Source organism: Vicugna pacos, chromosome 4 (assembly GCF_048564905.1).
Source record: "Vicugna pacos chromosome 4, VicPac4, whole genome shotgun sequence".
Taxonomy (NCBI): Eukaryota; Metazoa; Chordata; class Mammalia; order Artiodactyla; family Camelidae; genus Vicugna; species Vicugna pacos.
The window spans coordinates 47,554,722-47,572,861 of record NC_132990.1 but is presented as its reverse complement, the minus strand read 5'-3'; the positions used below and the strand labels follow the sequence as shown (position 1 = coordinate 47,572,861).

Sequence of the window (18,140 nt, the reverse complement as noted above, 5' to 3'; positions counted from 1 at the left end):
TATCAGACACCAATCTCATGGGAAATAAAAGGCAGAGACTGGAAGAAGCTGTGCAAAAACATATGGAATAGGATATATAGTATAGATTAGCCCAAGCCATCCTTCACACTTTGCATTTTACTTAATACTCTAATTGCCACTGGAGAAAGCATCTTAGAAGACTTGGAAAAGTAAAGTAGGTCTCTCTCAGCTATTACAGATATAAGTGCCGATGGCCCAAGAAAGCATTCTAGCCTATCATGTGGCTGTAACTGATATATGTCACTCAACAATTTGCTGCCCCTTGTCACCCTCCCTTCTCCATTCTACATAATACAAGGCAGAGCAAACCAAAGTGATTAAATCCCAGGGCCCAGCCTTTCCCTTAAGCAGGAAGCTCCTTGTTCCAATAAATGAATTACATTTGATAGGGAGAAGAGAAGATGACAATACCCACACATTATTCCTTGTTACTTAACCCCTAATTAACATGAAGAACCAGGTGCTGGGGATACACAGGAAGGATAATAAGCAGGCTATGATTCATCTACCACTAAGTAGTTGCATCATAAATGGTCAATTCTTTAAAATCATTTATGATGCTTTAGTTGAGAACAGGCCTTTTGATGGTCTTTGGTTCCTTGATGTTACTCAGAGTAACTGGCTGCTGTACATTCGAAACAGAGTCAGTGCTAGCAGGCTCTGCCTCCTCTTCACGTGTTTCTGGCTGGTGAAGTAGCTCAGAGATGGTGCAGAGTTCTTCCCCACAACCCTCTGAAGGACAGGTTGGGTCAGAGAGGTTATCTTTGGTACCCCAGTGCTCTCCAGATGTTGGGATTTCCTGCTGGTTTTCCACTTCTCCAGACCCTGAAAACTCATGAGCACATACACTTGGCCTGGCCTCCAGCTGCTCAGAGGTCCCAGAGGGCTGAGGAAAGACCTTAGCTGACTCAGTACTTGGCCCAGACATTTGCAAAGATTCCAAAGTTTTGTCAGCCTCACTGGATTTAATGTCTTGATCACTGCTGATAACCAAAACTGGAGAGGAAGATTCTGTAGGCATTTGTTCAGGGTCCCCTTTGTTCTCTTTTGGCCATGGGAATGAAAGATCCAGCTTCTTTCCAAACCTTAGTTTTGAATCACTCGTCACTATACTCCCTTTCCCCTCACTACCTCCCTCAAACAGAGTTGACAACTTCTTAAAACTGGACATTAAACCAGTCTCTGCTCTATTGCCAGAGGAGGAAGGTGAGGAAAAGAAAGAGCTCAGTGGTTTCCCATAATCAGTAGCAGAGGTTGGGAACCGGAGCTTTGGCCAACTGGTTATGTTTGGGATCTCAAAACGGGGACTTGGCTGCTCTGTTTCCTGGGAAACCGCAGGTGGCTCTTTCTGGCCATCAGGTAACCCATAGCTTTCTTTGGCACAAAGCACAGGTTCCTCCAGCAGAGGGTGGGAAAGGTACCCATGGGTTTCTAGTGCAGCACTCTGGCCAACACTTGCCTCAGTGAACAGTGTGGTATTGGTTTCTAGTGAATTGGCTGCCTGTAGCTCTAAGTCTTGGGTTGTGGAGGCAGACTGCATATCTGGCTCTGGCTCAAGAGGAAGAGGTGGCTGAACTGGAGGAGGAAGGTCTTTGGTAATCCAGGTAGGATCTGGATGCAATTGTGTTGGTAATGAGACATGCTCTGCTTCCAATGATGCCTCTGTGTCTGTGCCCTGCAATATCCCCATGTCTCCTTCATCACTCAGAGATAATACTCCTTGCCCAGTATCATCCCCTGAGACAGAAGATGCAGCCTCTATGATCTCAGAACCTCGGGGTTCTGGAATATTGTCAGGAATATTACTGTTTTCCATTTCAGTTGTTAGTTTAGGATCATCCATCAAGGTCTCCGAGTCTGACTTTGCACTAACCACAGTCATTCTACAGTCACTGTCAATAGATTCTGATTTGAGTGCTCCAGAGGCAGCTTCTTTCCACAAATTTTCCGGAGGTACTGATCCTACAGCATCTCTGGAACTAATATTTTGAAGCCATGTAGTAGCTGGGACAGATGATTCTTGTTGGTATGTCTCTGGTTTGGGACTTTTAAAAATTCCAAATAACTCACCTTTGAGAGGCTGAGATGATACACCAGAAGAAAGAGAGAAAAAGGAGTTTTTCTTTGGAAGTTTAGGAGAGGAGAAAAGTCCAGAGAAAGGACTTTTAGGAGGTTCAATTAAGGACCCAGAGAAAGATTTCACTTTGGTCACAAACCCTGAAAACATTTCTACTGAAGAGTCCAACACTGATTTGTCTTCCTCTTTATCTGTATCTTGACTCTGGAGATGCCCTGTACACCCTGGCTCCACAGAGAAAGAGGCTGGCTCCAGGATCTCTGTGAAGACCTCATTAGAGACCTTTTCTACTGGCAAGTTCAATGGGTCACTGGTACCTCTTTCATTTTGGTGGTAGTTAGTACACGTATCTAAATTGTTGAGACTTTCAACCAAATGGCTATCATGTGAAAAAGAGTTGGCCGGTGAGTCTCTTGGAAAGGCTTCCTGTAAGAAAGCCTCTTCTTCAGGGGGAGATACCTCCAGGGTCTCTGGACCAATGAGTAGTGTTTCAGTCTGTGCCTGTAATCCTGATAAATGAGGAACGATGTCTTTTTGTGACTGATTTATCGGAAAATCTGCTGAAGATGTTCCTAGTCCTTTATTGAAACCTAGTTTTCCTTGATAGTCCTCCTCTACATTGAGCTCATCTGCAGGAAGGGTAACCTCAGTGGTGTTGCTAATGAAAACACAAGAAGCCATTTGCTGTTCATGAACTACCTCCTGGACTATGCTATCTCTATTGCCATTGGAACCTTCTCTAGACACTGTACCACCCCTGTCTACAGAAACACTTGGCTTCTTACAGGGCTGAGAAGTCACTGGAGCAACAGCTGAAAGGCTGTGTTTTCCCCCAGGAGTCTGCTGCTTTTCACCCAAAAAGGACAAGCTAAAGAAACTGAAAGAGCTCTTAGGAGAGGCATCCTTCTTGCTGCTTGAGTTAGCAGTGGAAAAAAAGGAGGGAAGAGTGAAGAGACTTTCTCCTTGAGATCTGGTTCTTGGTAGAGCAGCAGAGGCTCTGTTCTCAGTTCTTTCAGATCCAGCCAAGAAAGAAAATATACTCTTTCTGGTTGGCAATTCTGATTGGGATGGAGATGTTGTGGCAGTGGAAAAACTCTGGTCTTTGTCAAAAATATGATCTTGTTCATTTGAATTTTTCCTGCTCAGAGTATCTAAAGATATTTTATCACTTCTTGGAACTTCCGTCACAGCAGACACACTGCTAGTTTCTACTGAAGAATCTTTGGAAGATTCTTTGAGACAACCTGTTAAGAAAGATGAAGGTGGTGACTGCTGGATTAGGTGGTCTCTGGAGGGTGTCTCTTCCCCAGTCAAATGATCACCCTGGATCTCCCCAGCTGATGGTTCCATTAGCCCACTGTCATCAATAGTAGTCTGCTTGTTCAGATTTCTGTATCTAATCTTCCTTTTCGAGGAAACTGGTGCAGCAGGAAAGTTCCCAACATCCTGGCTAGTAAACTGTGTGGGATTAGGACCTGCCTTGACCTCATCCTTATCAGTCGTTGAAGAAACAGACATATTATCAGTTGTCTGTTTAGGAGATATATTAGTTTTAAAGAAATCCCCAAGGGTACCAAAAAAATTTGAAACACTAGAAGATTCATTCTTTCCCTGCGATGATATCTTTTTATTTTTATCACCATTTTTTTCTAAATTTGGTGATCCTTCTTTATTCACCTGGGGTTTAAAGAGGTTCAAAAATCCAGATGCCTGTTTCTCATTTGCTATTCCACTTACTGAAGAGTCTTCTCCCTGATCAAAGAGTTTCAATGCACTTTTAAATAACGTTCTCTCAGATTCTTTGGAAGACTGGTCCTGGGGAGGCTCACAGTTCTTGTGCTCATCCCTACTAAACTGTGATACGAGAGGAATTGAAACAGAGTCAGCTGTGAACATCCTGTCATCTTCTGTATCTGATTTAGCCTGAGAAGTTGTTTGCTTTACCTGGAAAACAGATTTTAACAAACTTTGTTTTTTCACATGAGCTCTTTTATTTAAAGGGAATTCTTGCTTCATATTTTTAGCAAATTCAGGTCGCTGAACACTGGATATTATTTGTCTTTCTGAATCCTTCTTGAGAAGGCTTTCTTCCTCATTTTGGGAGTTACTCTCTAGTTGCTTACTCAATATTAATGACTGAAGACCATCATTTGTGAGCTCTGCTAAGTTTGACTGCTGATCCAATTTCTGCAAGGCCGAAGAATCCAGTGATTCATTCTTACCAAAATGCAAAGTACTTCCAATCGAAGAACTCAAGGCAGAAGATAATGAAGTCACTTTGTTCAATGATGACATCTCTTCGGTTTGCTGTGGGATATTAGTATTATTTTCAAGATGAACCAAAGAGGCAGCTTCTTCAGAAGAAGAGTGGAACCAACTGGAAAGGTGGACTGATGAATCCTCAGCTAGAGGCTGATTATCTCCCTTTATAATTTGACTTTTATTTATGACAAGATTACCAATAGTTTGGGGCTGATTTCTAAGATCCAATGTACATTCAGAATCTTCAGAACCACACAGCCTTTTTTCAAAAGATATAAAATCTCCTTTAAATTTCTGAGGATTATAGCCTGAAAAATCTAATGGTTTATCCCTTTGGCTATAATTTGACTCTTCAAGTACTTGTGAAAAGGTTCCTGAATTTAAATACATTGGTCCATCACTTCGTGGCAAAACTACAGATAAATCAAGAGGGTCATCAGTTTGTTCCTCTTCAACATACCACAGTAATTCATCTTCCTTGTCAAATGCTTTAAAACTATAAGCAGAAACAATGCTATCATCCAACATAATATTTGATAGATCATTTGTTTGTAAATCATAATTCAAATACTCTTCATGAGAACAATCAGGTATAAATAAATATGCATACTGCCCAGTAGAATCAGTAAGGAAAGAATATATATATTGACCATCATGGAACATAAAATATCCATAATCTCCATTCTCTGATGGCCACCACACTCCATTTTCAAGACATGACAACCATTCCTGGTATTCATAACCAACACTTGAGAAAACAAAGTTTTCACCCATTCTTAATGAGTCTAGATCAACTATGGGGCATGTAGTCTTCTCATAATCTGAAGAACAACTTAAGTCAATGGGCAATTCTTCTAGTGAATTCTTAGGATCATTACTTGGAAGATAATAAGAATTTCCATATATTGAGTTAGCTGCCCACATATCACCTCTTAATAAGTAATCTTCATTAAATGCTAACTGGTTGAATGATTCATATGGTAAGTCACACCAAATGACACTGTTTGGATTTGTTCTCCACTCCAAGATATTTGCATTTTGATCTTTTTGGCAAAAATTTATTGCTCGGTTTTCTGAGTCAGACCATTGCAAAACATCGACTGATGGAAATGTATTTTGATTCAACATATAATAAACTGGCTGAAGTTTTCTGGAATTTTTAGACAAATCTTTTATATCAGAGTCCCATTCATGACAGAAAGGATTATTCATCTCTTCAAAATCCTGACAATGGTTTGACTTACTAAGAATGTTAGAATTTAGTAGAGGTGAACTTAACTTGTTAGAATTTTCATGTAGTTTTGCCCCAAGAACATGGTTTTGTGTCTGCCTCTTATCCAAAGAGTTCTCTAAAACATCCTGTTGAGCCATTGGAGTACAGTGAAGTACACTGTTCTCAAAAGAGGGGCAATTCTTTTCACTTTGTTTATTTTTCCATGTAGGAGGGCAATGATGATTATCAACCCAAGCATCAGATAATGGTATGTTTTCTTTAGGTAAAGATAAGCAACTTTTTATGAAGCCAGAATTTTCTTGTTTTTCCTGGTTCCTCTGGTTCTCAGAAGTCACACATGAAGTAACAGGGATCTCAACCAAGGATAAATGCTTACTTTCATTCAAACCCTTTAGGTCACCCAAAGACATGGACTTTGTTTCACCTAGTTTACAATCAGTCATACTGCTATTAGATATTAAGTTAAATATTCCAGAGAATAAGCTTGGGGTATTATTCTTGTGATGAGAGTCATCTTTTTTCAAATTTAATTCTTCTTGACTAGACACATTTTCAAAAGAAGAAAATCGGCTAAACAGACCAGAAAGAAGGCCTCCTTGGGTTCTTTTCTTGGAAGCTTTATCTACAAGTTTGTCTTCACTCATTTCACTAACCAAGGTGGGTTTTGAAATGGTAGAAGTAAATGCTAATGAAGAGTCTGGTACTGTTAAAGATGTCATCTGCATAACAATCTTACTTTCTCCTAAAGAATCTGAAGGCATATGTTCTTTGGACACAACTCCAGGAATGGTTAAGGTATCTCTTTCACAGTTCTCTACTGCTGTGGGGTCATTCGAGTTTAATTCCTGTATATTCCCAAATTTCCCAAGATCACTGTTAATATTTGGAGCTGAATCAGACTTCATTTTATTAAGTATGGCATCTTCAGAACTATTTATTTGGTCACTCTTATTAGATGTCTGTGTATCACCAAATTTCCCTAGATTGTTATCAATATTTGGGACTGAACTAGGTTTTACTAAACTAAGTTTAGCATTTTCATGGGAGCTTCTTTGGGTCTCTTCATCAGTGGTTACTGCTGAGCCATGAAAACTCTGGTCATTGACAGTTTTATGGCTGTCCGTGAAAGAAAATTTAAACAAAGGGAAAATGCTTCCTTTCTCTCTTAAATCCTGCTGCTTTTCAGACTGACTAAGAACTTTGAAAAATGGAATATGTAGTTTTCCACTAAAGGAAAAGGAATGTCCATCTTTCTTAGGGCCCCTTTCCCATCCATCTTCCTCCAATTGGTGATTTTTCATAGAATCTGACAAAGTTTCCTTTGAACAGGTCTCGGAGGAAGTGAGCAAAAACTGGCTAAAGGATTTTCTGAGTGGCTCAAGGAAGTCATCATCACCTGTGATTTTGTTCCCCTCTAATGGCTTTGAAGATAACTCCTTATTTGCAGGTCTACTGGTGGCTATACAAGAATGTCCTGAAGTATCTTTGGCACATAGTTTTGGTTGATCTGGGAATAGAGACAGATCTGTACAGGGTTCTCTTTCCAACAGGCTCTCAACATCATCTTTCTTACTTGCAAGACTAGCTAAATTTGAAAGTTCCATGGCTGCATGGGAAGGTGATAGATCGTCACTTATGGGCATTTGGGACCAGGCTGCAGTTTCCCCATCACTCCTATCTAAAGCTATAATGTTACTGTCATTGCCAAGGGTATCTTCCCTTTGATTTGACTCCAAATTACACACAACAAAGCTTTCCTTTCTTGTTGGCTTGTTCTGGTCATCGTCTTTTTTGGTTTCATCCTTTTCCAAAAAGATCTTTAGTGGATTTAGCATGCTGAAAACAGACTTTATAACTGAACTCTGACTCTGTAGAGTTGAGTCCCTTTCAATAGTTTCTGTTGGATCCGGAAAGCTCAAATTTCCAGTTTTACTGTCCGTGTGCTCATTTTGAGAGGTTTTGTCAGGTCTGTCAGAGTCCTTTTTATCAACTATTTGAGAAGATAATGGAGATGGAGATTGTATGGAAGGATCCTTCTCTGATACTGATTTGGCTCTGGGTCTAGATCCCAAATTTACTGTCTCTGTTTGGTTAAGAGTTTCTGTTTTCTCTGGAACCAAATAAACCAGCTTTTCCACAGAGGTTGTTAGATGCTTTGTGCCTGAACCCACCTTTTCTGTGAGTGAACTGAATAAAGAACCCACAGCACATTTCACTCCATTCAGCTCAGGAAAAGAGATGGCCTTGTCCTTGTCATTCTTGACAATATTTAAAGGTGGTATTTGATCCCCAGGCATTTTCTGTTCTGCACTATTAACAGTACTATTGTGTTTAAGTGTTTTTTTAGTTTTTGAAAGGGAACCAAATCTATTAATCTCCTCTTCCTTCTCTGCTAAATATTCTGACACTGTTTCTACCAAACACTGAAGCTCATCCATTGTATCAATATAGTCCTCCTTGGATTCCTCAATAGAAGAAGAAGGGGTCATCTCTGCCATGGGGCATGCAGATATATCTCCAAGTGTGCTTGTATCACAATTCATCCTTTGTGATGGGAATGCAGGATTTGCTACATAATATTCTTCTGGAAAGCCTCCAATATGATGGACATTCGATGGATGACATGGTGGTGACTGTAAATCTTCCTGCTTATCAGAAATAGGGGAACCCAGAAGTTCATCAGATGTACTGCTGGTAGAATCTTCAAAAATATCTAATGGAGTGAAATTAGTGACATGTTGGTTTAAGCCAGATGACTTTTCACAGTTCTTAAAACAACCAGGAAGATTACAATCATGACTTTCCAAGTTAGTGGTCCACATACCACTCTTAACCACATATCCATTTTTGTAGGGATGCAAAACCGGGTAATTTTGCTCCTTCTTTTCAATGTGGCAAAGGTTACAATGTTCAGTGTTAGGATATGTACTTTTGAAGTTAGTCTTAGTTCCTGATCTATCAACATATTGCCTTCTTTCAGTGTCTTCAAAATGACTGTATATGGGTGTCTTTTTCCTTCTCCTATCTATTGTATCATATTTCTGAGGATACCAGGAGAAAGCAGGTATTTCAAACTTAAGGTCACAATTAAAGGCTGTAGAGAATTCTGTTTCTTGGCTTTGAGATGGTATCTTTTTCCAATCCTTGTACTTTGGTTGTATTTGTTGGCTGTAATATTTATCAGTTTTTGAAAGAGTTCTCACTTCTTTTACCTCTGCTTCCTTTATGTTATCGTTTTCTAGACACAGTTGTGGTATCTTCCCCTCTATCTCCTTATGTATACCTTCTTGTTCTTCATAGTCAACATCAGAGAAAGATGAAATAATACTAATTTTGTCATTTGGGGCCTGCAAGCCTTGTCTGATGTAAAGGGATAAAATCAGAGGAATAGTAAGGCAAAGAAAAAAGGAGAAATAAAGAAAAGGAAGAAACAAATTACAAAATTTAGTGCACATTCAATGAGAAAACTAGAATTAGTAAAATTGTCAGTTTGATAAAAACCATTAAGACTGAAAAGATATGATAAGGAAATCCACCTGTTCTTAAATCAATATTACAGCAATGAGTTAAAGTTTTTTCCCACATCAGAAAAAGAACAGCTAATAACAACTTTAAAATACTTCACTTGCTACCATAAGCTATTTAGGGTCCTACTGTTTTCTAGGAAAGAAAGAAGTAAACAAAATGAACATGTTCCATCAATATTTAGAATGTATTTGCAATGCCAAAGTTTAGAACTGTTATGTATTCCATGAAAACACATCAAGGAATTTCAAGAAATCTAAATTTGTTGATTAATTTGGGTCTGAAAAGAAGCCAAGCTGTTAACTTGCTTAATGTTGTATTTTAGGCAATATAGCCGAGAATATGGTCAAACATGTTACTTTTAAAAAGAAAAAAATGTATATATAATAAAAATAATCTTTGACTACCATAAGCCAACCCTTGTTACAGTACTAGAAAGAGAAAATTATAAAACATCATAATTTGTCATTTGTGAAGTCTAAAGGCTACACGCATTGAGGATCACAGTGAAATGAAAAATCTTTGCAATTACAGAAGCAGAAGCTACGTGTTCAATTTAAGTCAATAAATACAGAAGACTGCCAACCTTTCTTTCAGTTAAGTTAGAGAGTGCCTATTTCCCATGTACTAAGGCTGGGGTATAGAGAGGGCCTGCAGACTAGTAGCTTGTCAGCTCAGTGTGTTCTTTTATAGATCTAACATTCAGTAGCACTTACTTAGGAAACCGAAACAAGATCAAAATGGTCACTTTGCCACTAAAAATCTTCAAGAGTGAGACTGATACTCTTTACCCATCTCAACACTAGAGATACTCTGGCTATATTAAGTCCAACACTATGGTCAAACCTCAAATTACATATTTTTACACAATTTATATACATTTCCCATTATTCTGGTTATTCCCATTATTTGGCTGGGTGAAGGAATCCAACTTATATAAATATACATACTTTTTTACATTTTTTTAAATGGAAGTACTAGGGTACCCAGAACCTCATGCATGTAGTCTTACTTCTGAGCTATACCCAGCCCAAAATGTATTTTTTTTATACATGCAGTTTCACTACTCTCAGATATCCTCAAAAATTTAAACTAAACTAATTCCATCCTGGAAGAAGTCTTTATAGTTCCAACTTAAATCAATAGACAGCCACAGCTGTAGCAAATGAAATTATTTATTTTTATACTTCTAATTTACCGGAAGGTACTACAAACACATTTGTTCCCAGAAGGATTTTAAATTCTTCCTTAAAAGCTGCAATTTAATGTCTTAAGACTCCTTCCAAGAACTTAGTATTTACAGTAATAGAAGTTTAAAAATGAAACTAATGATACAATTTCTTCAAAACTTTTTAAGGAAAAATCATTTCAAAAATTTAAGTCAATAATAGAAGTTCACTTAAAAATCATGTTAACTTTTCCTCTGCTGGAGATGATAAAGTATTTACTCTTTAACCTCATTTCATACACATATTGATATAGCAAAATCAAATTTATATGTGATCAATTAAATAAAAATTTTAGGGAAAAAATTTTGCAACTTAAAAGTATACCACTAACGCTCCTCTAAGGGTTATTTATTAGAGCTGTCATAATAGGGTAAAGATTAGGTACACAGCATACTCTCTGGACAACTGCAGTCATTTAGGTTGATGTGCCATTGTTACTGCTGGCCTGCACACTGAATGCCTGCAAATACAGATGGGAAAGAAAGCTAAAAGAATTTTTTTTGCTATTACGTTTTTTCTTAAAGACAATATAAACAACTAAAATCAAATGAATAAAATATGCATATATTCAATTAATAAACCAGCAAGAAGTAGGGACCAACTTCAAGTTTCAGAAAGATTTCTCGAATGTTTCTTTTTAGAATCAGATTATGAAGAGTAAGAATTTGATGCGATGATTGATACATGAAAAAGTCTGAAAATATCCTCAGAGATGTTAGTAAACTGAGACAGGATGTTGTCTAGCAGGTAGACAACCATCTGAGGTTCAGGATAAATACCAGTTTGGTAAGGTGGGCAAAAAAATATTTTTTTTAATGAGATTATCCGTGGTGTGGCAAATTTTAGCAACCAGAAGTATGAACTAAATTGGAATAGTTTTTAAAAAACTTAACCTCCAAACAATGAAATACTGATTCAGGCTAGGATCATCAACAGATGCTAAAATCAATGGATAAAAGATTTTTGGAGAAATAGAATATTGACACAATCTCAGGTATCATCCCAGAGATCCTTAATTACAAAGGAGAAAGGTAACTTTACATTGGAAAAATCTGACTTATGTACTAGATTTCTTCACCAACAGATCAAATTAAACATCACAATAATGAGACAAAGTAACATGTGACTGCAGCTGCACTGTGAAGGAAACATCTATGTAGTGTTTTTGCCAAAAATATTTAACCTGATTCTAAACATGAAAAAACAATCAGACAAAACCAAATTAAGGAACATTTCAAAACTGGCTTGGACTCTTCAAAAAATGTTAGCACTTTAAAAGATGCCCCTACCCCCACCAAAAAGAAAAAATGTTAAGAGAATTTTGTTAGGCTATAGGAGACAACAGAAACAGGAAAATCACATGTAATGTACAATGATCCTTAATTAGATCCTGCATCAAAAAGAAGAAAATATAAGTAAAGAACATCATTGGGACAATTGGAGAAGTTTAAATGTGGTCTTTATATTAATTAATATCATTATATTATCAAATTTCTTGAGTGTGAGCATAATATTAAGCTTATATAAGAGAAAGTCCTTTTTCTTAGGAATTACATGCTGAAGTACTTCCTGGTAAAGTAACACGGTATCTGCAACTTACTTTCAAATAATTCAGGAAAAAACAATGTGTGTGTATATGAATATATATTAGAGAGAAGGAGATAAAGTAAATGTGACAGAATGTTAACATAACTGGCAAATCTAGGCAACATGAATATGGGTGTTCGCTGTAATCTTTCTCTAAATTTTAAGTCTGATTTTTTTAAGTTGGGGGAAGAGTGGAGAGCATATATGTATATATTTGCTTTTCTTTTGTATTTGCTTTTATATCCATAAATACATGACAACAGTCTGTGGAAGAACACATAAAAACAAGGGTGGTAAGAGAAGTAGGAGACAAGAAAGGGATGGGGTGGAAGAGGACAACAGATGTGGGTGGGAGATTCTTTGCTGTATGCTGCATTGTACCTTAACATAATTTTAATTAATTAATGTAAATGTGCTACATATTTAAAGAAATTAGTAAAATAATTTTTTTTTAAGTTTCAGCAAAAGTACTAAATCTATTATGGTGAGATCTTATTGGTTTTCTTCTGAAGTTCCCAGGAAAATACTTAGGTAGGAAGAATCATGCAAACATTTAACATCTGTGAGTTTCTTTTTTCAATCTTGGTGAAAAGTGTATAAAAATCACTGTGCTGGGCAGAGAGGTGAGCAGGTTTTTCCTCAGCCATCCACCCAAACTGGGCCTGCCTTGACCTGACGATAATAAAGAAAACTATTACTGATGGAAAAGCATAAACATGAACACATGGAGAGGGGGAAAAAAAGATGGAGAATCTACACAAAAATGGCTGAAGGGTGGTCCATCATACTGCTATACTTTCACTATCACCTCAGGTTAAAGCACCCAAATCCTTGATGTCAGCTGCATCCCCGAGACCTGCATACTACGACGAGAAAGTGCTTTGTTTCCAATACTCACCTGAGGGCCCGCCGCTCTGGAAAATCAAGGTCATAACTTTGCACAGAGTCATTGCAAGAGTCCCGGGAACTGCCCTGAAGCAGCAGCTGCTGTGGCAATCGCACAGGCACTGGAAATTGGTGCACAGAAGCATTGGGCTGGGAAGTCGTATGGTAAGGAGGTGGGATGCTATTGCTGGTCTCACTGCGATAGTCACTATCTCGATCATCAACAGCACTATCAGGGTCTTCAAAAGCTGTGGAATAAGCACAGTCAAGCATCCCAGCTTTACTTAGTTCTTCAGAATTTTTTTCTGCTTCTAACTTAGGTAGCCACAAGCCTAGACCTTGAGAACAACAGCAAACTGAGCTGCATATGAGCCCAGTGACCTCAAAGTCATGTGAAAAACTGTCTCAATTAACATCCAAAACTCTCCTTACCAAATGAGGTAAGATACTTGGTTTAATTTTAGTGCTTCCTCTCAAAGGAGTTCCAGATACATATCCCCAATGCAGAATTCTCTGGAATTCTGCTTCTCCAAGCTATCATAAGTCAAATGAAAATCTGCTTTTAAATGTCATAAATAGATTCTGGCCCTCTACTATTATCAAAATGGGACAGAAAGGGGAGAAACAGCTTTCCCACCTCTCATAAAAGACATTTTGGTTCAAAGTTGGTGTGGTGTTTTCAGACTTTAAAAATATGTGGTTAAACAATTTAAGTAGATCTACCACTGGAAGCTAGTCCAGGAAATCAGGAAAGTCAAAGCCAAGACTTAGAAGCAAGTCAAAAGCTCTAGATGCAGCTGAGAACAGCAGCAGTCTAGTCTTACTGTCTTGATGCAACATTGGGCTTTTCTAATAATTTCTATCAAGCACCTATACCCTGGGCTCAGAATTCCCATCCCAAGTCTGAGCTGAGAGGAAAACACATGCACTGCCAATGGGGTCTTGCTGACAATGCAGCCAAGTTTATCTAATAACAGTGACTACAATTTCATAGAATTATCTCTGCTTTTCAGGCCAGCACCTGAGTGGCTACAGTTTTTTTCATTGATGTTAGCTAAAATGGCCACAGTTACAAACCCTGCTCCAAGCAAAAATAAAAACATGCAACACTGTGCTTGGAAAGGGAGCTCAATCTAGTAGTTTGTAGTTTATTTTACACAGAAGCCATTTTGGACATCATACCCATATGCATATAATTAATAAGGTCCTGTATGTTCTTCCTTGCCAAGCTTCTATTTGCTCACAACAAAGAAAAGGAAAATTCACCATCCCCATATGGAGATTCTTTTAGCAGATGATGGATTCTTCTTATTAGCAATTTTTTTTTAAAAAGGTAGTAATGTGCACAGCAGAAGCCTCCTAATGACCATAAAATTAGGTTTTTATAATTGCTCATGTAGGACATAAGAACCTGTATTCATGTAGTAGAAACAGAAAAGAGTTAATGAACTAGGGGGAAAAAAGTCCAGACAGAAACAATTAAACTGGGGAACAAATGGAAGGTAATAGGGAAATGACCCCTTGGCTTCTACATTAGACAACTTGATAGATAATTCCACTAAAAGAGACAGGGAACAAAAATATGTGGGTCCCATACAACACTTCGGGGTACAGCTGGGAGCAAAGGTAAGAAGATCTTATGAGCTTTTCCCATTTGAGTTTATAGCAATAATGTGAGGCTAGGGAGAGGGGAAACAAGGAGATCTAATGAGCTTTTCCCATTTGAGTTTAAGGCAACATGTGAACGTAAGAAGAGGAGAATGATCAGAAAAATATTAGTCAAATAATAGGGATTACAAAACATTCTATTTACAAAGCATTCTGATCACACATTAGGAAAAAGAGACTTTGGAGGTACTGGTTTTAGACCTTGATTCATTTATTGTTCTGAAGACAAGAAAGAATCAAGAGACAAAAATCAGTATGCCATTCAGAGTTAATTCTCTCTGAACTCACCAAAGGAGTAAGTGTGAGGAAGTCAGTGCTGGATTATTCATGCATACAGGTAAGGGGGCAGAGGCAACAAAGGAGACAAAGCCAAAAATGTACTTAACCTCCAGCAGGAGAATATGCTATTAGCACAAAACCCCAGAGAACCAAGACTGAGTCTCCAAAGAAGAAGCACTAATAGACAATCTACTGATTATGAGGCCAGGAGAGGGGAGGTTAGCCAGAGTCAGAAACTACGGGGAGAGACCCTGAGTTTCTCACTGCATCTGACCTATTACCCCTAAATAATGTTCTGCTTTATTTAGCTAAGCTAAGGGGAGGAATATTCCAAAACTTTCCTAAAGGTGACACATTTCTATACTGAAGAAATAAGGGCAAATATTAGGAAACAAAGTGTCTATGGAAGGGAAAGGCTAAGAGTAGAAGAAAAGGGAATGTGAAAAGTAGGAGGTGACAGGAGAAACAAAATACAAGGAAGTGAGGTGAGACAAAGGACAGAAAGAAAAAAGGTAGGTCAAAAAGGTAGGTCAAGGGCAAAAGCCAGCTTTTCTCCCCCTACAACACCACCCCAACTTCCTTAGAGAGTAACCCTCCTGGAACCACCAAGGAGGTTTCTAATTAGAAACTAAAAAAAGAAATTAAGGAAAAAACTTGTATGAAAAGAATTGTGCTTTCAATATGGCAGCAACAATCTCTGACTTTATACTCTCCCCCATAGCACCATTTTGCCTAAAATAGAAAACTTCTGGCTTCACTGAGAGAGACTGAGTGCAGGCTTGGTTACTCAGATTAAGGAGGACCTGTGAACTTGTTTGAGGGTCAAAGTTGAAAAGCCCCTTGAAAATTAAAAGGCTGCGAAAATTTACTCATTCAAACATTTATTGAGTGCCTACCAGTGCAAGGCTAAAGAACACAGAAGACTCAGAGTACAGAGTTCATTTAATAGGAGAGAGAAAATACAAATACAAGGAAGTAACTATCTGGAGAATAGTGCAAACCAAATGCTATATAACTTGAAGGTAAGATCACTTCCTGTTTGGGTGATCAGGGAAATCATTATGGAGGATATGATGCTGAAAGACAGGTGAGTTTTCAATAGGTAAAGATAGGGTAGGTGGAAGGGAGATAGTATCTTCTAGAATTTGGATAAAAGCAACAGCACAAGTAAAGGCCCAATGGTGGGAAAGAATTTTTTTTTTTTTGAGGAATACTTTGCAGCTCATTTGGCAAGTACATAAAAGGCCATAAAAGGGAGTGACAGAAAATGAACCTGGAAAAGTAGGTTGGAGAAAGTAATCCAATCTGGGGCAGAGATGGGCCCGAGGCACAGAGTAGGCACTCAAACAAAACTGAATGAAATACTGAACAATGAGGCTCTCCGGTATGTGGTGCTCCTGGATTGAGTCCCTGTCTTTAAATCCAGAGCACAGGGAAAACTTCACCAGAGAAGGAAAGAGAATTTAAACCTTTTTTTTTCTCATGGGTTACATCTTCTACTTGAAAATCTTAAGTTATCTGAGCTCTCTTAGGCTGCCTTTGAGTAGTTCTCTGGTGCAAACACTCAGGATTCCAAACTCAGAAAGCTCACACTCCATGAGAAATTCTAGTGACAGGACAAAACTTGGCCCCTCTTACCATCTACTGAATGCCTAATCACTGGGACTCAATTCTCTTCCTCTCATCAGAAAGGTAACACAGTGATGTCAGCCTAGGACTGTGAATCCTGCTGGAAAGAAGTGGCTGCCCATTCTCTAAACTCTAGAACAATGCTGGTCTCCAGCAAGGCTGGGCTGCTTCAAGGAAAGTCAGACCATGTGCTCAGCCTCTTCATTTCACAAAACCAACGATGTCGCGCAGAACGAAATTTCTTCTAGTCACTGCACTCCTTAGCTAAGAGACCAAAGGAGAGGGTTTCCTACAATAGGGGGCTGACAAGACTACCTGTCTGTGGGGAAAAAAAATCGGGAAATCCTATCAGGATTTTAACTGGGACTTTGGTTTGAGATTTCTCTTTTTCTCTCTGCGCGCGCGCGCGCGCGCACACACACACACACACACACACACACACACACAGAGTCTTCAAGAAACCAGCCTGAAAGGATGCAACATTCCACTGCAGGTAATTGTCTCCTGAGATTCAAGAAGGGGAGAAGGGGGAAATGAAATTACATATGCTTGCATGCATGAATATCCAGCTTCATAGTTCAGAGGGAGTATGTTAAAGGGTAAGACAAAGAAAATTTAAATTCTTACGTACTCTGTTGCTCTCCCCAGCCCAAATAGTTCCAGTGACCTAAGAAAACCGCAAATGGTAGCAAAGAAGAGTGGCAGAAACAATTTTAGGATGAATTCAAAGATCATTTCCCATCTCACAAATTGTTATACACCTTACCTTACTTGAGCCTACCCTACCTGTATTCCATTTATTTTTCATAACATAATGCTTCTACCAAGCATACGACAAATCTACCAAGTACTCTTGCTCTCTGCAATTCACTACATAGAGAATAACAGAAAAACGACTGCTTCTGTACTCTTTTAAATCTCCTTCTGGCCTAGGTCTCTCTCAGAACAACATCATTTAGAAGCTAATATACCCTTCTGTGTTCAAAATGAGAAAAATCTGACCTGCTTCTAAGAAAACCCTTCCTCATCTCTGTGTTCACCAATCCTGAGCCTATTACAGGATACCCACGAGCAGCTCAGACCTGACTGCAGTGGGAAAGAATGATTCCTTTATCCAGGAAAAGTGGTATCTAATTTTGCTGCTCTCTACTGAAAGTTAAAAGGCCAGAGAATGGCATTAATCTCTAATCTTCCAATATGTGACAAAACACAGATACAGCCAGTTTTTTTCTGAATTGTCTATAAATTTTTAATAAAATCCATTAAAATAAAGAAACTTTGAATGACAGAAAACTGAAAACATTTTCTACTCATTTTTCAAGATTAAAAAATTCAATATTAATTGGATTTAAATCCTATCCCATATCCAAACCAAATCTGAGACAAAGAAATCACTAAAAATAGGTCTTTATCCCAAGAAATAAGGAATAATTTGGCTTCACAGTTAAGAAGAAATCACTAAAAATATGCCTTTATCCCAAGAAATCACTAAACTAATGTGACAAAGAAATCACTAAAAATAGGCCTTTATCCCAAGAAACAAGGAATAATTCGGCTTTATAGTTAAGAATATGGATAATGAAGTCAATGCTAAGTTCTTCTGGCACTGCCACATATAGAAGAAGTTATTATAGATGTCTCCTCATCTGTAATACGAGAATAATGAGTCTCATTGGTTTCTGTAAGGATATAAAAGAAAATGCATGTAAAGTACTTAGCACAGTCCCTGGAACATGGTAAGCAA

The 18,140-nt window shown here is 38.2% G+C and overlaps 1 protein-coding gene and 1 long non-coding RNA gene across 6 annotated transcripts in view; one reads left to right on the top strand and one right to left on the bottom strand.

Annotated features, from left to right (window-relative positions):
• Positions 1-18,140, bottom strand: part of UNC13B (unc-13 homolog B) — a 167,980-nt gene that overhangs the window by 84,470 nt on the left and 65,370 nt on the right. For all 5 annotated transcript variants that reach the window (XM_015239037.3, XM_031677251.2, XM_072959680.1 and 2 more), the window contains exon 8: positions 12,834-13,068. In XM_015239037.3, coding sequence (XP_015094523.1) covers positions 12,834-13,068 — 235 coding nt within the window. The remainder of the gene's footprint in view (positions 1-12,833; positions 13,069-18,140) is intronic.
• Positions 1,877-13,254, top strand: LOC140696074 (uncharacterized). The gene is made up of 3 exons (XR_012072074.1): positions 1,877-1,974; positions 6,139-6,251; positions 13,141-13,254. It is a non-coding gene; the product is annotated as an uncharacterized lncRNA (long non-coding RNA).